Consider the following 16,266-nt stretch of genomic DNA (forward strand, 5'->3'; position numbering starts at 1 on the left):
TGCACACCCCCACCCCGCCCCGGGTCCTGGTCGTAACAGGAACCCAGTGTCACTGATGTGGGGCCTCAGGGCGCCGAGGACACCCCTCAACAACCCTCCACTTGGGCCTTGTGGGGAGGCAGGTCCCAGGCTCTCCTTTAGTCACAGGGTGGTTAGCAGCTTACTGGCCTGGGAGTGGCACACATGGGGTCCTGATGGCCTGGACAGACCCTGGCTGTGGAGGGCGGGCGGGAGAGTGGCCCCATCTCTGGGGCATCAGCCGGGCCTGGCCCCTCCCTCCCCCACAGAGTGCACTGGACCCAGTGCCCGGGAGGGTCCAGGGGGCCCGGTGTCCGGGAGGATCCAGGGGGCCCGGTCTGGGGGCCCGGTGCCCGGGAGCATCCAGAGCAGCCCTGGGTAGGAGATGCCTGAGGTCAAGGGTGGCCGATGAAGCCCCTTTGAGTTGGGGGCTGGGTGGCTGACGTCCAGGCCCACTCAACCCGGGAGAGGGAGGGGTCGCAGCCTGCACCCACGAGGTGGGGCTGAGGCCTGGGGGCAAGCACTGACTCCAAGGAACTGCAGGTCCAGGCTGAGCTGGGCCCTGGCCGTGTCCAACTCCGACCTGTTTCCTTCCAGAATGGTGGTGGGGTGGGGGCTCGGCCTCTGCCCAGGGCCCCCACCCTCCGGGGGGAGGCCTGTCCCTGCTGCTCCGGGTGGGGCAGGAAGCCACTTGCGTCTCCATCCCCACCCCCGAGAGGCCAAGGCCGGGGCTCCTCATGTTGGCCGAGTCAGCATTTTTTTTTCTGGAAGCTTCTAACATGCCAGGCTTCCCTGGGAAGGTGAGGACGTGCTGACCTGCTCTGATGCCGCCTGTGGACTGGGGTGTGGCTGGCCCCCCAGCAAGTTTGGAGGGAGGGCACCTCGTCCCCTGCTCCGGCAGGGGAGGGGTCACTTTCTGGAAACAGGCGGAGCCCATGGAGGGACATGCCGCCCGGGGCCGGGAGGATCCCCAGGGCCAGACGGCGCGGTGGGAGGTGCGTGGGTGCGGGGGGAGGGGGCTCGGCTGGTGAGCGGTGCCCAACCCCGGCCCCCCCGCCCACCCGCCCGCCTTCCCGGCCTCTCCCTCGGAGCTGCCCCCAGCCCGGCCCCTGCGAGCCCTGCTCCCGCGCGCACACCTGTGCAAACATCCGCCCGCCAGCCGGGAAAACGGCCCCTTTGTGCCCAGCTTGGCACCGGTGCCCCGGCCTCGCTGTCAGCTGCGGCCCCAGCCTGGCCGCCACGGGCCCAGCCTGGCCATTGTTCCTGCAGGCCCAGCACCCCCGCCGCCCGGCTCTGGGCAGACGACCCGTTTGCAGCATTGGCGCCCCTGCAGCTGTCCAGGCGGGCGGAGCAGGCCAGGCTCGATTTTGGGCTGTGCCCCTAGCAGGTCCTGGACAAGCAATCAGGACGTGCAAGTGGGACAGCCCACGGGGGGCTTCGGGGCCAGGTGGCCCTCCGTCCACGTGGCCCTCCCTCCACATGGCATTGCCGTGGGCCACCAGGGCAGTGAGCCCAGCCCGCACCCTGAGGCTTCCCCACCTGGGGCGGATGGCCCAGGGCCTGCCTGCGGGTTGTACTATCAGGGACCCAGCTCAGCGAGGCCTGCTGGTGGGGCAGGCTACCCGCCATGGGCACACAGCATTGCACCAGACCAGCTCCTCTGGCTGGATAAGAGAGACAGACCCTGCAGTTGGGTGTCTGGGCCGTGGGACAGGCCCTGCGCTGCACTTCCTCTGCAGAGCCGGGGTTGGGGGCGGGCTGGGGGAAGCCTGCCAGGGCCACGTGTGGACCCCCTGGGCAGGCTGCAGGTGCCCCAGGGTGGCTCCGGCACCCTCGGCACCAGGCTTGGCCGGGTGAGTGGACGCACCTGGGAAGTGGCTGGCTCTGTCTGGGGCCCACGGGGCACCCACAGCACGGTAAACCCCCGGAATAGCGCTCGCTCATTCCTCCGGAGACCAGAGTCGAGATCGAGGCCGGCTGCCTCCTGGGGCTCCGGGGAGGGTCCTTCCTGCCGCTTCCAGCTTCTGAGGCCAGGTGCCCCGGGGCCTGTTGCCGCACCTTCCGTCTCCCATGGGGATGCCGGTCAGTGGGTGCATGGCCCACCCGGGAGCTCAGAACCGTCTCCCCTCAGGGTCATTAACCTGGTCGCGTCGACAAAGACCCTCTTTCCAAACAGGCCTGTGTTCTGAGGGCCCGGGACACACGGACGCTGAGGGACGCTCCTCTGCCGGGGACAGCACTGTCCTAAGTGGACTCACAAGTCGGTCCCTCTGCTCACCAAGCCTCGGTTTCCAGGCTGGGGTCCCTTCCGCTCCCCCCGCCCTAGGTGGGGCGCCCGACGCAGGGGTGAGAGATCCCCACCCCCTCCCAGTGTGGCGCCCCACGCCTGGCTGCTGAGGTGTCGGGGAGGATTTAAGACTTTCTTCTCTGCTCTTGGAACAAAATGCGTTTGTTTGTATTAAAGTTTGAGTGGAGGGAAAAGCAGCTTTTGCAAACACGGGCTTCTCTGTTTAGCGCCCGGGGGTCTCTCAGATCCGGAGGTTGCCAGGCTCTGTTTACCCCTGCATCTAAATTTAGAATTGGGAGTGAAAAGGGTGGAAGCCGCCCTGCGTTCCACCGCCGTTTAAAACCGAGTCTGATTCTGGTTCCTTGGCTCCAGAAGGTTCTACTTCCCAGGCCGGACTGTGTCCTGGCAGGGTGAGGCCAATGGGTCTGGGGTCCGCATGGGGGACTGGGTGAGGACAGGGCCCCCCAGACGTTCACAGGCAAGGTCTGTCGGCACCGCCCAGTGTGGGGGCCCGTGTCAGGACCTCATCTGGAGTTGGGGAAACTGAGGGCCCAGGGAGCAGTGGGCCGCCCCCCTACCCCACCCCCACCCCCCGCAGCGTCCAGGGCTCCTCCCCTGCCTGGACTCCATGCAAAGGTGGCGGTGCGCTGCAGCTTAGATGGGAGGGTCCGCAGGACCCCAGGCCACCGCCAGCTCTGAGTCCCTCCTGCACCCGCTGTCGGTCATGTCTGCGGCTGAGACCATGGTCGCTGAGAGCCCAGCCAGAGAAGGGTCTTCCCGGCTGGGTTTTGCGGGATGAGTAGGGGTCCACAGGGCAGGTCCGCCTCTCCGTCCTTACCGTCCAGGGATGGCTTCTTACGTGGACTCGGCAGGCCCGGTGAGGGTGGTGTTCAGGCCTGGTTTCCTCTGGGGTGGGGTTCAGCCCCTGTCATCTGGAGAGAGAACTTTCCGGCTTCAGCGCGAGTGAGAGAAGCACGGTCAGCGTCAGAAAGGCAGGCAACAGGAGGCAGTGGGGTGACCGGCCAGGGACTGGGTGGAGCCACGCTGACCTGCCAAGCGACCCTGGGCCTCGCTGGGTGTAAGGTGGGTGCCCACTGCTGAGAGTGGGGGGAGGGCTGTCAGTGAGCTCGGAGAGCCTGCGGCGTCCACGCGCGGATTAGTCGCTCCCTTGTGCTTGACTCTTTGTGACCCCATGAACTGTAGCCCACCAGGCTCCTCTGTCCTTGGATTTCTCCAGGCGAGAATACTGGAGTGGGTTGCCATTTCCTCCTCCAGGGGATCTTCCCGACCCAGGGATCGAACCCAGGTCTCCTGCATTGTGGGCGGATTTTTACCGTCCGAGCCCCTGGTGCGCAGTGAGGGTTCAGTCAAGGCTGGGTGTGTGTTTCAGGGGCCGTACTCTCACGTTTCTCCTGGTGGTCCCGCAAGCCGGACGCTAAGCACTGACCTGCCGCAGCTGAGTCACACTCGTGTGGCCGTGGCCTCCGAGGTCCATCATGCCCCTCAGCCCTGCTGGTCCTGAGGGTCCCGCTCCCCATGGCCCACACGCCGTATGTGCATGTGTGTTTATGCCCCTAAGCGTGCGGGCCCTTCCCGACCCTTCAAGGCTGGCAGCAGGCGCGGGTGGCCCTGGGCACACTGGGCAGCCAGCCCTGGGGCCAGGGCAGAGCTGTGACTATCTCAGTTTCCCCATCTGTAAAATGGGGCAACAGCAAGTCTGCATCTGAGGGCTGGCTCCCTGAAAGGCCATGATCCCAGGAAGGAGGCTCTTCTTCCTGCTGTTTCAGAGATGTCCTTTGGGTGACAGGGTCTCTTCACCTGGCTGGTTTTCCCTGCCGGCACATCCCCAAGGTCCTGCATGTGCGGGGCACTGGGGCCTGCAGGGGTCAGCCGCCCCGGCCCCACGTGCTCAGAGACTTGGGCGCGGACAGTCATGATTGGTCATGGTCAGCTGTGGTCCTCGCGCCGTGATCTCCGGGAGGCAGAAAGGGCCCCTGAGGAGGAGATGTCTGAGCTGGGCGCCCGGGGCAGAGTCTGCGGCCTCTGCTGAGGGGCTGTGGGCCTGGCCCCGCCGAGGGGTGGACGTGGCCTGGGCAGGGCCCAAGCAAGGGTCCACGGCATCCTGCCAGGGGCTGTGTGTGGCTCCCTTGTGCCCCCCAAAAGAGGGAGAGAGGCCCTGCCCCCACCCCCGTGGTGCTAGACCTGCGGTCCCCCGACTCTTGCACCTTCTCGGCCATGGTGATCACAGGCTGGTCTCCGGGAGGGAGAAGGGGTGCTCGCGTGACCTGGAGCCCTGGGCCTGCATGGGTTTCAGTGCATTTATTTATGATTTCCCTCGGAAAGGAAGCGGGCTTGTTGGGGGCTATATGTTTGCTTTTGTTTTTACCCCGAGTTTGCAAGCCTGGCTGGCTGGGCCCCTCACATGTTGGCCCCAGCCTGGTTGGGGTCTCTGGGGGCTGGGCCCCGGGGCCACTGTGCCTGCCTTTTGCCGCTCTGAGACAATCCTGCTGACCCCCGGCCCCTCTCTCTGCACCTGTCCTCCCCCAGGGCCACCCTCTCCCTGGTTCCATCTTTCCAGCTTCTTCCCTGAGGCTGGACGAGGCCCGCACCCCCAGCACAGCAGCCTCTAGCCTTGGGTTTGTCCTCTGCCCCCCAACCCCAGCATCACAGCAAGGAGCCTGGGACGTACACCCCGCTCACTCAGCAGTGGTGAGACCCTGTCACACGGTCCGGAGCTCATGGCATGGCTGCACGTTTGCTGAACCAAGCTGCCCCCCTGGTACGAGCACCGCGGGTCCACTTCTGTCCTCGCCCCCCACTCCTGGCCGCCCCTTCCCGCCCTGGACAAATGGCCATGGCCTGTGGGGTGGCAGCAGGCTGATCACGTCCCCAGCGGAGCAGGGCGCCTAGGCTGGGCCTCCTGCTTCCCCCCGTCCAGGAGGCGGCTTTAGAAAAGAGGAGATGCAGTGACACCCGTGCGATGCATTGGGGGGACAGGCAGGCCCTCTGGAGTCTCCTGTCCTAGAGGAGAGACCCCAGCGGAGGCGCCTCCCCAGGTCTGTGCCTGGGGGACGTGCAGCTCGGCATTCCAGATCGCCTGCCATCGGGGGTGAGCACACAGGCCGTAAACAGCCCATTCCTGAGCTGCTTGTGTCTGTGAATTCAGGAAAAACAAACAGCTCTGCGGGGATGGGCCGTTTCCTCCAAGAGCTGGAAGGATGTCGTTAACTTGACAAAGGAGGTCTGTGACAGGGTCTGCGGAGCCCGGAGCGCGCCCTGCACCAGGGGGTGGGGGGCACCTGGCCTCCTGCACCGCGGTCCTCGCCCAGCCCCCAAGCCCAGGCTCTCGGTCACTCTTGCTTCCCAGGGCCTCTCGCCTCTGCTCTGGGCTTCCGAGCTGTTGCGTGTACCCGTCTCTGTGTGGACGCCTGTGCTGTTCTCTGTCTGCGTGGACACGTGTGGACCCTTCTGCAGAGCTCGCCAAGCGGCCTGGCTCAGGGGGCCTGACTTAGGGGAGGCCCAGCCACCCGTAACAGGGCTGGGTGTGTGTGCCGATGGGACGAGCTGGGACTCTGGGCACCCTGAGGCCCCTTGCCAGGCTCAGAGCCGACATCTTGAAAACCCAGCGGGCAGCCCACGGCCTGGGCTCTGGCGCCGGCAGGCACAGCCAGGGTGAGTCCCGAGGCCCCAGGAACCAGCCTCAGATGCCAGCAGCAGGCAAGCCTGCAGCAAAATGGAGGTCGCAGGGGGCAGCAGCCCCCACTCCACTGTCCCGGCACACACCCTGGATGGACAGCCACCCCCATGGAGAAGATGGCTCATCTGGTTCTCCCAGAACAAAGGGCGCGTGAAGCATCTGGTGCCTGGGCTGGTGTCTGGAAGCGGCGTGCCATCTGTGGCCAGGCCCTCTGTGGAGGATGGGCCTCCCGGCCTCCAGGGTGGCGGGCCTCCTCGGGCACGGGGCTGGGGTAGTGCAGGGAGGCCGAGCTCCCGCGCACACGCCGTGGACTTGCTTCCTTTGCAGCATTAGGTTTGGGCTCCAGACCCTGTGGGCTGGGGCTCTGGCCTCTGAGCTGCCCAGCCCATCGGCGCAGGGCTCTCTCCTCGGCCTCTGTTTACGCGTGGCAGGTCTCGGGTGGAGGGGCTTCCGGCTGGACGGACACCCGTCCTGAGGTTCTGGGGCTGACCGCTGCCTGCCGTTCCTCCTGCCCGCAGGTCACGGTCACCACCATCGGCTACGGGGACAAGGTGCCTCAGACGTGGGTGGGGAAGACCATCGCCTCCTGCTTCTCTGTCTTCGCCATCTCCTTCTTTGCACTCCCGGCGGTAGGTTTGCTCCGGGTTGCGGGGGGCGGGGGGGCATCCCCACGGCCCCTCAGCCTCCTCTGGGCTCTGGCGGGGGTGGGGGCCGCCCTGTGAGCAGACACCCACAGGTGGCCCACTCAGACCCCCCAGCTGGGTCTCTGGAGGCGCTGACCTGCTCTGCGGGACCCGCAGCACAGAGCCGGGCCCAGGGCGCCCAGCCTGCCTCCCGCTTCCGCGTCTGCAGGGCATGAGCCTGCCTTCTGTCCCTCCAGGGGATTCTCGGCTCCGGCTTTGCCCTGAAGGTCCAGCAGAAGCAGAGGCAGAAGCACTTCAACAGGCAGATCCCGGCGGCAGCCTCCCTCATCCAGGTGACAGCCACCCCCCAATGGCCTCGGCAATGTCGTCTGGTCATCCGTGTGACCTTATCACCCAGGGAACACACGTCATGTCTGCTCAGGGAACCGGGTGTGGCCCTCAGCCCCCAGAGCGGCTGGACCCTCTCCCGTGGATCCTCTGGAGGGTGGAAGGGTGGCGGGCCATGGCACGGACTCACCTGCCCGGTGTAACCCCTGTCCTGGGAGCTGTGGGATGATGCCAGCCGGCTGGCAGGAGGCATGGCACCAGGGAGCCCAGCTCCCCCTGTCCTGTGGGCTGGGCTTGGGGACGAGGAGGCAGCCTGGCCAGTCCTGCTGTGCCCATTCCTCTGGACCCGTGGGCTCTGGCTGCAGGGGCCCCCTGGGTGTCTGTCCTCAGCCTCGTCTGCGTGGGGGCCATCCCCCCGGGGGCCAGGGCCTGCCTGTGCAGCACCCACGGGGCTTGGTCCTCCCATCTGGGGCCCGGTGACCCCAGAGTGCGGGCCACTTTCTTTACCTGCCTTTACCTCCCAGAGGCCTGCGTCCCTGCAGGGCCGGGGCTCAGAGCGCTGGGCCTTTGGCGGCGGGGCGGGGGCTGCAATTGCCCCGAGGCCCCTTGTCCCCCCACCAGGCTTCTGTGACGTGGCTCCAAGCCCGACAACAGTGGGGAGACGCAGGTCCCAGAGGCAGGCAGCCCTCAGCCCCTGGACGTGGGCTCCAGGAACAGCCTGGAGTGCGGGGCAGGCCTCTCAGTGCCCGTGAAGCCTGGGCACAGGGACCACTGGAAGACGGTGGTGTCCCCAGGTCTCTGTCAGTGGCCACCCAGAGCCAGGGAGCAGCGGGAGCGGGCCCGGGCCCGGGGCGGTGTGACCAGGCAGGGGCCTGGAGCGGGATCATTGTCTCATGTCAGCCCGGATGCGGGCCCCTGTGCCCACTGGGGCGGCCTGGGCACCCAGAGCTGAAGGGCCCCGGGGTTGCAGAGGCAGCTGCAGCTCAGTGGGGGGCCTCTGCCCTGTTCCTCTGGAGCCTGTCCGGAACCACCGTCTGGGGCCGGACGCTAACCCTGGACAGGAAGGAAGTGGAGGCAGCGGCCCTCGGGCTGGGGGCTCGGGCCCCGCAGCTGGTTTTATAGCCCCACAGCCTCTCTCAGGGAGACCATAAATCAGGCAGCAAATGGCCTGCCTGCAGGAGGGGGTTCACAGACTCCCCGCAGGGTGGGTGTGGAGTCCCGCACGCGCCTCCCAGGAGGCGGGAGAGGCCTGGGGGGGATGAGGGGCAGCTGGAAGCCCACCGCTGCCTGGAGGGCCAGGGCGTGGCACCCGGCTCTGGTCGCAGGGGCATCATTGCCCAGGAGCATGTCCCTACCACGTCTCCCTGGCGCCCACGGCCAGCAGCACCGAGGCCATCAGGGTGTGTCCTCCTATGAGCTCCGGGCCGCCCTCCTCATCCCCAACACCCCCTTCCTCCAGGTCACCCCACGTGGCAGTTGCTAGGGGGTCTCTAGGACTGAGACCTTCACCCACACGCCGTCTGGAGGTCCCCAGAAACTGGGGGTTCCTGGGGGGCAGGGGGACGCTGCCTCCTGGACTCTGAGTCCTGCCTCTGCCGGCCCGAGGCCCTGCCCCTTGGTACTCCCTGCGGGCGCCCCACCACAGCGTCCCCAGGGCTGGACACAGAGGACTGGGGTTCACAGGCTTTTGTGCTGTCTGAGTGTGCGCACCGCCTGGGGAGCCTCAGGAAGGGGCTGGTGGGCAGGAGGCCCCGAGGCCCAGCCAGCAGGGGCCCGGCAGGCAGTGTGGCTGCAGCTCGCATGGGCCCGCGGGTGACGGCCGCCCCTCCTGGTTTCAGACGGCCTGGCGGTGCTATGCAGCAGAGAACCCGGATTCCTCCACCTGGAAGATCTACGTCCGGAAGCCGTCCCGGAACCACGCCCTGCTGTCCCCCAGCCCCAAGCCCAAGAAGTCTGCCATGGTAACCGCCGGGTTGCAATTGGTCAGGGGAGGCCACGTCACGGCCAGGATTTGTCCTTGACCCTTCAGTCCCATGTAGCCTCGTTGTTGTGGGCACTGGGCGTGTGCACCGTGCTGGGGTCCCGCCATCCGCGTGGCCCAGGTCTGGCCACGCAAGGCCAGCGCTTGGCAGGTCCAGAGGAAGCACCATGGGGAGAGGCCCAGCTGGATCCTGGCCAGCCCTGCCGGGGGTACTTTCCATGGGTCCTGGGTGCTGGGCTGTCTGTGCTGGGCAGGTGAGCGGCAGGGTGGTCATGGCTGCCTGGCTCAGAGAAGAGGGTCTTGGGGTCTTGGTGAAGAGGGTCTTCGGGGTCTCGGTATGAGGGAGCTGAGGCAGGCTCGGGCAGGAGTCCTGAGAGCAGGGCAGCCGGCCCAGCAGTGGCCTCCCTCCGGTGCGCGCCCACACCACCCTGCAGAGACACGGTCTCCCAGGCGCTGGCTGCCTGAGAAGCCTCCGCACCCACCGTTTCCTCTGCCCACGCCGTTTCCTCTGCCCACGCTTCTCCCAGACCCCAGCGTGGCCGGCTTGCTCACCTCCTCCCAGTCACCACCTCAGAGATGCAGCCGCTGGCCCTCAGTGTGTGCACCCCGCTCCCCCATGCTCTCAGCCCCCGCCAGCCACAGCAGGCATGTCCCCTGCCCTGGGGCGTTCCTGTCTGCTCGCTGTTTGCTACTTTCTGTCCGTCTGCCCCCGAGGCTGTTAGCTCCCAGGGGACCGCTGGCTGCACCCCACACTGCAGCCCCCCCTGCCAGTGTGCGAGGGTCCTGGAGCCTGGCCCTGGCAGGTGCCCCGAGGGGGTTGCCACTGGTGGTCAGGGGTCAGCAGAGGGCCCCAGCAGGGGATGCCCAGGACCTGACCACTTCCTGTCATCTGGTTTTCTAGGTAAAGAAGAAAAAGTTCAAACTGGACAAGGACAACGGGGTGAACCCGGGCGAGAAGGCACTGGCGGTCCCCCACATCACCTGCGAGCCCGTGTCGGAGGACCGCAGGCCCGAGTCCTTCTCCGTAGACGGCTACGACGGTGCTGGTGAGGAGCCCCCACTCGCGGTGGGGTGGGGCGGCCACCCTCAGCTCTGAGCAGGGCTGCTGGGGCCTCGTGGGGTCAGGACGGCCTCGCGTCCCCCGACCAGTCGCTCTCGTCCTGGGGACAGCTGGTGTTGCCACGTCTGTCCATCAGAGTGGGCCCCGTCGCTCATGGAAGTCCTGCCCTGTTCTGTCCTGGGCTCTGGGTTTCTGGGAGCCAGGCCCTGCCTCGGCCGTGCAACACGCCTGGCGCGCAGGCCTGGTGGAGAGGAGGGGCCCACGGACGAGTGGGTGGGGGTCCTCAGCCGGCCCGTGTGTGCCCTCAGCGGGCCCTGCTCGGCTCTGCACCTCCGCTCTGTCTCCTCCGCGTCCACCTCTCCCCTCTCCCCGGGACCCCAGGGTTCCAGCCAGCACCAGGGTGTGCCAGTGTGTCAGGGGCTGAGGACGGTGCCGCTGTCTCAAGCGTGGCCAAGGGGGCTGAGCCCGTGTGGTGCTGGCGGGTGCCTGGCGCCCCGTCCGCTGGGTTTGTGGGTGGCTGACCTGTGACGCGTCCTCTGTGTCTGGGCATGGCCCGCGGAAGGCAGGGGTGCTCTGGGAGGAGCCATGGCCCCTCTGCACTCCTGAGGCTGCCTGTGGGCATCCTCTTTGGGAAGCTGGGTGTGCAAGACCCAGCCTCGGTGCCCAGGGTCTCCTCACATACTGTCGGGCCGCTGGGACGCGCCACCCGCCTGCCCGCTGCCGTGGGCACAAAGAACGATTGTGCCCGCCGTCCGGATCTGGGGCAGGACCATTGTCACCACGCAGATGGGGGCTTTCTGCGAATGCTAATGCTCAGGTCAGCGTGGGGCGGAGCCACGCTCGCTGTTGGCTGAACGTGGAGCCCCCGAAACATGCGTCCATTCAGCCCGTGCGGTGCTGTGGAGCCCTCCACGCTGCCTGCGGAATGTTAATGAGGGACCAGGGCGGCAGTCGGGCGCTTTCTGTGGAACGGCCCCGCATGGAGGGCTTGCTCCTTCCCTGCCAACGAGATAAGTCTGCCCATCTCAGAGCCACCAGACTTCTGGAGCCTGAGCTGTCAGCCAGGCTCCGGGGATGCAGAACGCCCCCACCTGAGGGGTCCCTGACGCACCTGCCCAGCGGCTCTCGGGAGCCCTGGGTGGGAGCAGGGGTGCGCCTCCGGGGTAGACACTGGCACAGGGACAGGCCCACAGCCCCACTCCCAACACGGGGCACCACCCGCTAGGCTGCACCCCACTCCCACGCCGGACCCCGACTTGAACTGAACCTGTCCGCTCCACACACAGAGCCTGCCCGCTGCACGGACCCCCAGCCCTGCCCACGGTGCCCGCCCGCCCAGGGCGTTACCTGCCCGCCGTGCCGCCCTCGGAGCGTCCACCTGCACGCCTCTCCCCGCCGCAGGCAGGGCTCTCTGTCTCGGGCTGGCGGCTGCTCTGGGCTCCTGTCCTGTGACTCTGGGACCCCAGGTCCCGGGCACAGAGGCTCTGTGGGTCTCAGAGGCCTGTTGAATCTGCTCTAATCCCCGGGCGGTTGCCCCATCTGCAGGGTCGAGGAAGGGCCTGGCAAGCAGCAGGGCCATCTTGGACAGAGGTGTTCAGGGGCTGGCTGTTCCTCTGCAGCAACGTGGACGCGGCTTCCCATGGTTCCCCTGCCTCCTTCCTGCGGGGCTCCCACATGTGCGAGGGTTCTTTCCATCTGTGATCTTGACCAGGCCGGTGGCCCTGGGCCTGAGTCATGACCAGAGCCAGCAGGTGTTGGACGGGCCAGATGGCAGAAGGCCACGGAGCAGGAGTGGCCACAGTCAGCCCTGTGCCCTGTGGGGTTTCCTGGGGTGGCGCCTGTGGAGCGGTGAGCAGGACTTGGTCAGCACCCATGGGTAGGACTCGGTGGCAGGTCAGCTGGAAGCCGGCAGTGATGGTGTCACGGTGGGGGCAGTGGGACAGGAGGCAGAAACCAGTTGAAGGGGGGACCTGTGACCTAGGGGGTTCCCCGGGTATCGGCGGAGTTGGGGGCAGCATGAGGTCCCCTGGTAAACAGAGCCGTCTGCTGCCATCACAAGGGCTTCAGACAGAGAAGTTCACAGAAGGAGGGGCGGGAGCCCGCGTGCCCTCTCTGCAGAAGGACCATGGCGATGCACAGAGGCCTCGCCTGCTCTGGGGGTTTGCGGCTCCCACTCACGCCATCTCCCACCCGCCAAGTCCAGCCTCTTGCCTTCCTGCGCGTGGAGGCTGAGTGAGCCCCCCGGCCCAGCCTCCCGGTACCGACCGCAGCCCACTGCCTGCCTCCTGCGCCTCCAACTCCCTCAGCAGCGAGCAGCGGGCTGGACGGGTTCTCACGCCGGCAGCCTCCTGGTTTGCGGCCCGCTGTGCCCGTGTTTGCGTTTTGACTCTGTGGACTGCCCTCGGCATTAACGGCTCATTGTTGACAGTGGGGGCTCGTGTTTGCTGGCAGATTAGCCGGTTCTGTGTCTCAGCCAGAGTTTAGTCCCTTCTTCCTGAAGCCAGTGCTCTCTTCCGGGGCCGTCTGTTGATGGCCTACGCAGTCTCTGTTTGTCTAAAATTTCTCTATTTTACTTCTGCTCTTGAACCATGGCCTGGCTTGCTATAACAATACAGGTTGAGATTTGTATTTCTTTTTTAAAAAACTTTAAAATTGAAATATAGTTGCTGTGTAATGTACCAGGCATAGAGCAAGGTGAGTCCGTTATATATATGTGTAATCTCTTTGTCACATTCTTCTCCACTGTGGGGTTTGAGAGATCTGCGTTTTCTCTGGACAGGCTGGAGTCCACCGCCAGCTCCCAGCTGGCGTGCCCTCTTGAGCTGACCGTCTTCTGTAGGTGACCCTTCCTCTCTTCTGATGACCTTTAACCCCTTCTCTTTGGCTTTGGTGGTCTGCAGTTTCACGACGAGGTGCTGTGACCCCGGACTCTGAGGGTTTGTGTCTTTCATCAAGGGGGAGATCGGCCCTGCCGTGTCACACACGGCCGCCTGCCCTGGCTGCTCTGGTCTCTCCTGGAAGCGTCTGCGTGACCCTCCCGGGCAGCGGTCCTCGCTGTCTCTCGTGCCACCCGTCTCTGCCGCGGCACTGCGCCCTCAGTGCCGGCTGCCTGGTCTCCTAGCTCCTCACCCGTGTCTCGGTTTCCACCTGTTCTTTCTCTCCTGTGTGTCCTCATGTGAGGGTCTCATCTGCTTGGTCTTAGCATCCTGTGTCTTCCTCATGTGTGACGTCACAGCTTTGAGCCCCTTGAATGTGCTGATCCCACCCTATCCATCCTGGAACATCATCACCTGCGCTCACGGAAGAGCCCGATTCTGTTCGCAGTGGCCTCTCTGATGCTCGCCTCCTCGTGGGGCTGTGGGCCGAGGCGGCAACTGTGGACGTTTTGTATCGGTGGGCTCCTCTGGTCTCTGGTTGAGGGGACACTGCTCTGGAGAGGCAACCCTGTGAACCACAGCAGGACCTGTGTGCGGTTGGTGTGCAGTTTCCCAGACAGCCTGTGTCACAGGCCCTGTAAGAGCGAGTCTGAGCACGCACACCGCTTGCAGTCTAGAAGACAGCCCGCGGCAGATGGCTGCCGTCCCCGCTGCTGCCAGGGCGAGGCTTTGCTCAGGCTTTGCGGCTTTGTCTGCGTCCGCTCTTCTGCTCTTGGCTCATCTTTTCGATGCCAAGCCTCAGCTGCCAGTTCCCGCGTCACATGACTTCAGGGGCTGCCTCTTCCCTCGGGGGGGCCGTACTGTGTCTGCTCAGGTGGGCGACCCGGGCAGCCTGTGGGTCAGAGCCAGAGCCACCTGTGTGCCCTCTCCACGGGGAGGAAATGTCCCTGGTGCCAGGTGAGCTCCGTGGTCCCCGCAGGAAGTTTGCTCTGTTCCAGGACTTGCAGAGACGCTGTCACTCTTCTTGCCAGACACGGAAGTGCTCCTCTTGGTGACGGACAGAGCTGCCCCTGATGAGACAGGGAGGGGATGCTCCAGGTTGGGACTTCTCTGTGGGCCCCTTGAATTCTACTTTTAACACAGACTTGGGAGACCCACGCCTCAGATACTGAGTCACAGTGCTCTGGGCAGGCCAGGGATGTGTGATGGTAACAAGCCCCCGGTTACCCTGAAGCCGGTGGCCTGGGAACCAGCACGGCTGTGAGAACAAGGTGCTCCTTCTATAGCTTCCTGGCCTGCGAGCCGCCTGGGTCTCACCTGGGTCTCACCTGGGTCTAAGCTGCCGTGTTCAGGACTGAATGGGCTCCAGGTACCCTCCTGGCATCCACCTGCCTGGCCTGGTCTGAGGGTGTGGCGTTCCCCTGGCTCCGTTCACCACACTTCACTCACGCGGCCCCACGGTAACACGGAAGTGGTCCTACGAGGTCTTGCAAGCCGGGGCCTGCGGCCCCTCCAGTAGGCATGGGGGTCCGGATGGGCCTGTGGCCCCTCCAGTAGGCATGGGGGTCCGGATGGGCCTGTGGCCCCTCCAGTAGGCATGGGGGTCCGGATGGGCCTGTGGCCCCTCCAGTAGGCATGGGGGTCCGGTTGGGCCTGTGGCTCCTCCAGTAGGCATGGGGGTCCGGATGGGCCTGCGGCCCCTCCAGTAGGTGTCGGGGTCCGGATGGGCCTGCGGGCATGTCCTCACCTCCAGGCCAGAGCCTTCTCGTTGGCCCTCTTCCGAGCTGCTCATCCCTGGCCCCTCCCCTCAGCCCCAGGGCTTCGCCAGGACTGACTCGCGTTCTCTTCCTCACTGCCTTCCCCTCTGCCGTCTGCCCTGGGCAGCCAGTGAGCAGCTTACCAAGGGTGCCTGCCTCAGGCCCGCTCAGCGCCCCGGGATCCCCGTCCCCTCGGGCTGTCGTCCGGATGCCCCGGGTGTCTCGCGAGAACCTGGCCCTGATGCGTCTGCCCGCTCTGCCCCCTGGGCGGCACCCCGTCTGCACCACAGCCAGGCTTTTCCACCAGGACCCCTTTGCCCAAAGGTCACCTCACCGCTGCCTACCTCTTCATGACCAAAAGCTGTCCACTCCCATACTTCACGAGTTTCCTTCTTTTTTTTCTGATTAAAAATGTGGCATACGCTGCTTGTGAACCTGTGAGATGTACAGAAGAGAACAGTGACCAGAAAGAAGCCCTGGTTGTCTCAGTGCCTGACAGCAGCTGCTGCGCTCCAGACAAACGTCTTGTCTCCTCGCTTTGAAAGCACAGACACACCTGTTCCACCTGCCCTGTCCAGTGCCGTTCCTATTTCTATCGCTTCTGATATGATCATTACCAAGGATCACGTTAAATTCTTGTAGAAGGGATTTTCTGCTCTGTCCACTCACGTGTGTATGCCAGTGGTTTCGTGTTCCTGATGTTCTGTCTTCGGAAGGGTCTGCAGTGTGATTTGGAAATACAGTGGGCAAGGATTCCCTGACGTGTTTCTGATTTTGCTGAAATTGGATTCAGCATTTTACTGTTTCGACTGGTGGTGTTGCTGACTTTTAAATGCTAACAAAGAAGAAATAAAATCCCCAATTAGAGAATATTTAGAAAAATAAGAACAAAAACACTCTGTATCAGATCCTATAATCTATAAAGTATTTAAAGATGATGTACGTCAAGGTTGTATATTGTCACCCTGCTTATTTAACTTATATGCAGAGTACATCATGAGGAATGCTGGGCTGGAAGAAGCACAAGCTGGAATCAAGATTGCCGGGAGAAATATCAATAACCTCAGATATGCAGATGACACCACCCTTATGGCAGAAAGTGAAGAGGAATTCAAAGGCCTCTTGATGAAAGTGAAAGAGGAGAGTGAAAAGGTTGGCTTGAAGCTCAACATTCAGAAAACGAAGATCATGGCATCTGGTCCCATCACTTCATGGGAAATAGATGGAAAAACAGTGGAAACAGTGTCAGACTTTATTTTTGGGGGCTCCAAAATCACTGCGGATGCTGATTGCAGCCATGAAATTAAAAGATGCTTACTCCTTGGAAGGAAAGTTATGACCAGCCTAGATAGCATATTAAAAAGCAGAGACATTACTTTGCCAACAAAGGTCCGTCTAGTCAAGGCTATGGTTTTTCCCGTGGTCATGTATGGATGTGAGAGTTGGACTGTGAAGAAAGCTGATCGCCGAAGAATTGATGCTTTTGAACTGTGGTGTTGGAGAAGACTCTTGAGAGTCCCTTGGACTGCAAGGAAATCCAACCAGTCCATTCTAAAGGAGATCAATCCTGGGTGTTCATTGGAAGGACTGATGCTAAAGCTGGAACTCCCAATACTTTG

General features: G+C 64.1%; 1 protein-coding gene across 6 annotated transcripts in view; it reads left to right on the forward strand.

The window, feature by feature from the left end:
• KCNQ1 (potassium voltage-gated channel subfamily Q member 1) overlaps positions 1-16,266 on the forward strand; it is a 376,265-nt gene that overhangs the window by 99,792 nt on the left and 260,207 nt on the right. For all 6 annotated transcript variants that reach the window (XM_055415250.2, XM_055415251.2, XM_088832131.1 and 3 more), the window contains exons 7-10: positions 6,521-6,631; positions 6,883-6,978; positions 8,812-8,934; positions 9,856-10,000. In XM_055415250.2, the coding sequence (XP_055271225.2) occupies positions 6,521-6,631; positions 6,883-6,978; positions 8,812-8,934; positions 9,856-10,000 (475 nt within the window). The remainder of the gene's footprint in view (positions 1-6,520; positions 6,632-6,882; positions 6,979-8,811; positions 8,935-9,855; positions 10,001-16,266) is intronic.

This window comes from Moschus berezovskii, chromosome 25, assembly GCF_049115385.1.
Source record: "Moschus berezovskii isolate FMDL1 chromosome 25, NW_MosBer_1.0, whole genome shotgun sequence".
Lineage (NCBI taxonomy): Eukaryota > Metazoa > Chordata > Mammalia > Artiodactyla > Moschidae > Moschus > Moschus berezovskii.